At 64.3% G+C, this 4,600-nt stretch overlaps 2 protein-coding genes across 2 annotated transcripts; both read left to right on the top strand.

Moving 5' to 3' along the window:
* The first annotated feature begins 524 nt into the window (after positions 1-524).
* Positions 525-2,311, top strand: GJB1 (gap junction protein beta 1). The gene is made up of 2 exons (XM_003205603.3): positions 525-666; positions 1,323-2,311. The coding sequence occupies exon 2, from the start codon at positions 1,335-1,337 to the stop codon at positions 2,172-2,174; it is 840 nt and encodes a 279-aa protein (XP_003205651.1). The 5' UTR covers positions 525-666; positions 1,323-1,334; the 3' UTR covers positions 2,175-2,311.
* A 97-nt stretch (positions 2,312-2,408) lies between these two features.
* On the top strand, positions 2,409-4,172 carry LOC100551358 (gap junction alpha-3 protein-like). The gene has a single exon (XM_010714996.2). The coding sequence runs from the start codon at positions 2,871-2,873 to the stop codon at positions 3,930-3,932; it is 1,062 nt and encodes a 353-aa protein (XP_010713298.1). The 5' UTR covers positions 2,409-2,870; the 3' UTR covers positions 3,933-4,172.
* Positions 4,173-4,600: the final 428 nt, after the last annotated feature.

The following is a 4,600-nucleotide window of genomic DNA, read 5'->3' as shown; positions in this document are numbered from 1 at the left end:
CCCGAGCGCTCGCTGCGGGGCTGGCACACGGAGGGCATCGCCGCGCTGTCCCCGCCTTCCTCTCCACCGTGCCACGTCCGTGCCTGGCCCTGTGCTGGAGCCGTGCCACGCGTGCTGCTCCGTGCCCGGGGCTGGTGGCAAAGCACGGGGACCCCTCTTCTCTGTGCACGGGAAGGCACGGATGGCGCCGTTCCCGGCCCCGCGGTGCCATCGCTGCCGCACGGAGACGCGGCTCGACTCAGTCCCGTGTCCCCAGCACGTGGCTGCACTCGGTGCTCGCTGTTCGGGGAGGTGACCGTCCCCACTACCACGTCCCCCCCGCCGTACTCAGGTGGCTGCCGACCCGGAGCCCCCCCGGTGGTGGCGGAGGGTCCACATCCGTGCTGGGCGCGGGGCGAGGTGGGAGCGGGGACGCAGCACACAGGGACTTTGTTTGGCCGGGGTGGGCGGAAGTCGGGGCGTTGGATCTGAATGCTAAAGTGTGTTGTTCAGGAGCCCATAAAGGCCCCATTGTATGCAAATAGTTTATAAAGCAGCATATGACTTCCAGTGCAGGGCAGTGGTGGACAGAGACGAGTGCAGGCGGAGCAGAGCTCTGCTGCAGGAGACATGAGACCTTAGAGGGGCCTTTGGGGGCAGCTCAGCAGGACTCTTCCTCACTGCCAGGTATGCGCTGGGGTGGCTCCCAGCCCTGTGCCTGGGTGCAGAGCAGCCCCTGGTGCTGCTCGGTGCTGGCACTGGGGGTGCGTAGGGCCCCACAGGGCAGGGATGAGGCAGGAGGAGGGTGGTACTGCAGGGCTGCGACCCCACGGCTGGGGATCCCCAGCTCTACTCTAGGATTCTTGTGGGGCAGCGCAGGGAGTGGGCAGAGCTCAGTGCTGGGTGTGGGTGGGGGTCTGGGAACGTCATACCCACCCTCTGCAGCACCTGGGGGTGGGGAGGAGGGCAGGAGGATGGCACTGAGCCACCCTGGGACAGAAGGGTCAGCTCTGCTCCCGCATGGAGGGAGGCAGAGAGGCCCTGCAGCAGCTCCCGGCTACACGCTAGGAGCCCTTTGACCTTCTTCTATGGGGCTGGGCTGGGGGCAGGGGACAGCAGAGCTCTGGGGCAGAGTGCTGCCCTGAGCTGTGTCAGCAGCTCCTGTCCTGCCATCTGTCTGTTCTGCTGTCACGCTGTCTGTCCATCCATCCTGCTGTCTATCTGCCCTGCCCACCACCCGCAGCGCTGCGGTGGCCGTTTGCTCCCATGTCCCCCACCACCGTGGTGGCTCTCAGCTGGGGACCGGCCCTCTCCTAACGCCGCCTCTCGTTGCTCCCTGCCAGGCGTGAGGAGCCATGAACTGGGCCGGCCTCTACGCGGTGCTGAGCGGGGTGAACCGCCACTCCACCGCCATCGGGCGCATCTGGCTCTCCGTCATCTTCATCTTCAGGATCATGGTGCTGGTGGTGGCAGCCGAGAGCGTCTGGGGGGATGAGAAGTCCGCCTTCACCTGCAACACGCAGCAGCCGGGCTGCAACAGCGTCTGCTACGACCACTTCTTCCCCATCTCGCACATCCGCCTGTGGGCCCTGCAGCTCATCCTGGTCACCACGCCGGCCCTGCTCGTGGCCATGCACGTGGCCTACCAGCAGCATCAGGAGAAGAAGCTGCTGATGATGACGGGCCACGGGGACGCCAAGCACCTGGAGGAGGTGAAGAAGCACAAGATGCGCATCGCGGGGTCGCTGTGGTGGACGTACGTCTGCAGCGTGGTCTTCAGGCTGCTTTTCGAGGCCGTCTTCATGTACCTCTTCTACATGATTTACCCCGGCTACCAGATGGTGCGGCTGGTCAAGTGCGAGGCTTATCCCTGCCCCAACACCGTGGATTGCTTCGTCTCGCGGCCCACCGAGAAGACCATCTTCACCGTCTTCATGCTGGTCACCTCCAGCATCTGCATTGTGCTCAACATGGCCGAGTTGGTCTACCTGGTGGTGCGGGCCTGTGCGCGCCGCAGCCGTCACAACTCCAACCCTTCCTCGGGGAAAAGCTCCTTCTACGGCCACAAGCTTTCCTCTGAGTACAAGCAGAACGAGATCAACCAGCTGCTGACCGAGCAGGACGGATCCCTCAAGGACATGCTGCGCCGCAACCCCAGCCTGCAGGAGAAGGGCGACCGCTGCTCTGCGTGTTGAGCCCCACACAGCCCTGGGGAAGGCACACGCTGCTCTCATTTCGTGTGTTGCATGCCCAGTGCCAGCCCTCCTGGACAGCGGGGATGGGGAGGGCAGGGCTGCTGCTGCGTGCTCAGGCCATTAAATGTCCATTCTCAGGTGCTGCCTCCCTGCTTTGTGCTCCGGGTGGGGATGCGGTGCCAGCGTGGGGTGCCTATCCCTGAGCAGAGAGGAGCAGTTCTGGGTGCACCCAGGCTACCGCTGCCCCATGTGCAGGGCTGCCCAGCCCCATACCTGGGGGTTTGGAGGGCCACAGTCCCCAGGTGCAGTTGTGGTTGTAGTCACGGTGTCCCAGCAGCATGCGTGTGGGAACGGTGACCCTCTGGTGGCATTGAGCACCAATCCCTGCAGCCCCACAGTATATTTAGAAAAGTGCCCAGACCAAAAATAGAGGGGAAAATTTTCCCCCAGTGGCTGCTTCATCTGCCAATCATGGGAAAAAAAGCCAATGGAGCCTGCAGCTGCATCACGACCCGCTCACCCTCTGCCCACCATCGGGTGGATGGACAGACAGACGGAGCTGGGTAGACCTGCCCGCACTGTGATCGCTGGGGAAGCGGCCTCGGAGCATCCCACAGCACTCTGGTGACAGCGTGGGAGCACCCACACACCCACAACGGTGAGGGGTCCCCGTGCAGCGGTGTCCCCGTGGCAGCCATGCCCACCCCACTGCTGGGGCTGCTCCTGCTGGAAGCTCCCCACACCGGGTTTGGGGGTTTGTGTGCACGAAGTGGGGGCAGCCCAGTGCAGGTCCCTGCATGCTCATCCCGGGGATGGGGCTGTGGTCGGGCACGTGTCCGTGTGTCTGGAACGTGGCTGTCTTGCAGCGCCATGGGGGACTGGAGCCTGCTGGGGCGGCTGCTGGAGAACGCCCAGGAGCACTCCACGGTGGTGGGGAAGGTTTGGCTCACCGTCCTCTTCGTTTTCCGCATCCTGGTGCTGGGGGCAGCTGCGGAACGGGTGTGGGGTGATGAGCTGGCCGGCTTCTCCTGCGACACGCAGCAGCCCGGCTGCCAGAACGCCTGCTATGACAGCACCTTCCCCATCTCCCACCTGCGCTTCTGGGTCCTGCAGATCATCTTCGTCTCCACCCCCAGCCTGGTGTACCTGGGCCACATCCTGCACCTGGTGCACCTGGAGGAGAAGGCGCAGCAGCAGGCGGCAGCGCGGGGTGGCAGCAGGGCCCGGCGGCAGCAGGGAAAGGCCCGGATCCCAGCACGGGACACTCAGGGCCGGGTCCACATGCGTGGGGCCATCCTGAGGACGTATGTCTGCAGCGTTGTCTTCAAGGCTCTCTTCGAGATGGGCTTCATAGCAGGGCAGTATGCCTTGTATGGGCTTGAGCTGAAGCCCCTCTACACCTGCAGCCGCTGGCCCTGCCCCAACACCGTCAACTGCTACATCTCCCGGCCCACCGAGAAGACCATCTTCATCCTCTTCATGCTGGGGGTGGCCTGCGTGTCTCTGCTGCTCAACCTGGTGGAGATCTACCACCTGGGCCTCACCAAGTGCCGGCAGCGGCCAGGTCCCAGATCCCGCATCCTGCCTGGCCCTGGTGGCCTTGCGGGGTCCCACAGTGCCCGCTTCACCTTGCCTGGCGGTGGCAACCCCATGGATGCCAGCGGCCCACACCTGGCACCTCTGGGGAAGGCTGGTGCGTGGCTGGGGGTGGCCAGTGGGTCCCGAGGGAAGGTGCGAGCAGCGGACCTGGCAGTGTGAATGCAGCTGGTGCCTGCCAGGATGCTCGGGGATGGATGATGCGTGGGCTGCCATGCTGTGCTGTGGTGGCCACAGTTGTGGCTCCCATCTCCAGGACCTGCCAGGCTCGTGACACAGACCCCATGGCCAGCATGAGAGCTGAGCATGGCCTGGGAGCAGCGGGACCAAGCCAGCGTGAAGGCAAACCCCACTACCCCAACCATCAGCCCTGAGAAGCAAATAAACACCCACTGCACCTCACTTGACTCCTACTCTGCCCATGGGCCCTGTGGCATTGCTGCCTGAGCATCCATCTCATGCATGACCCCAAAGGCTGAGGAAGGACAACCGCCATGCTGGGCTGCATTCCTGTGGGTGGGAAGCAGGCAGGACAGAGCACAGGCAGCACAGCAAGGGAGGGATGGAGAGGAGATGCATGGTGGCAGCTCGTCCTGCTCTCCTCCCCCAGGGCCATGATCTGGCTGCAGGGACACACTGAGCTGGGATCACCCACTAAGGGGACAAAGGTCCTGTTGCCCAACAGAGCCATGCAACACCTCTGGGAGAGGCCAAGCCCAGGGAAGGGAGGATGCCAGCCCCACAGGCAAGCTCCCTGTTTGGGGCTGCGGCTGAGCAAGGGGCTGCATGCCAGTGTCCACCCCCTGCTTGGGGAAAGCAGGGGCAGTCAG

Source organism: Meleagris gallopavo, chromosome 9 (genome assembly GCF_000146605.3).
Source record: "Meleagris gallopavo isolate NT-WF06-2002-E0010 breed Aviagen turkey brand Nicholas breeding stock chromosome 9, Turkey_5.1, whole genome shotgun sequence".
In the NCBI taxonomy this organism is placed as follows: domain Eukaryota; kingdom Metazoa; phylum Chordata; class Aves; order Galliformes; family Phasianidae; genus Meleagris; species Meleagris gallopavo.
This window is presented reverse-complemented; position numbering and strand designations above follow the sequence as displayed.

What these genes read in the sequence shown, in the direction of transcription:
- GJB1 (XM_003205603.3), top strand. Translation starts at nt 1,335, where the DNA reads ATGAACTGGGCCGGCCTCTACGCGGTGCTGAGCGGGGTGAACCGCCAC.
- LOC100551358 (XM_010714996.2), top strand. Translation starts at nt 2,871, where the DNA reads ATGCCCACCCCACTGCTGGGGCTGCTCCTGCTGGAAGCTCCCCACACC.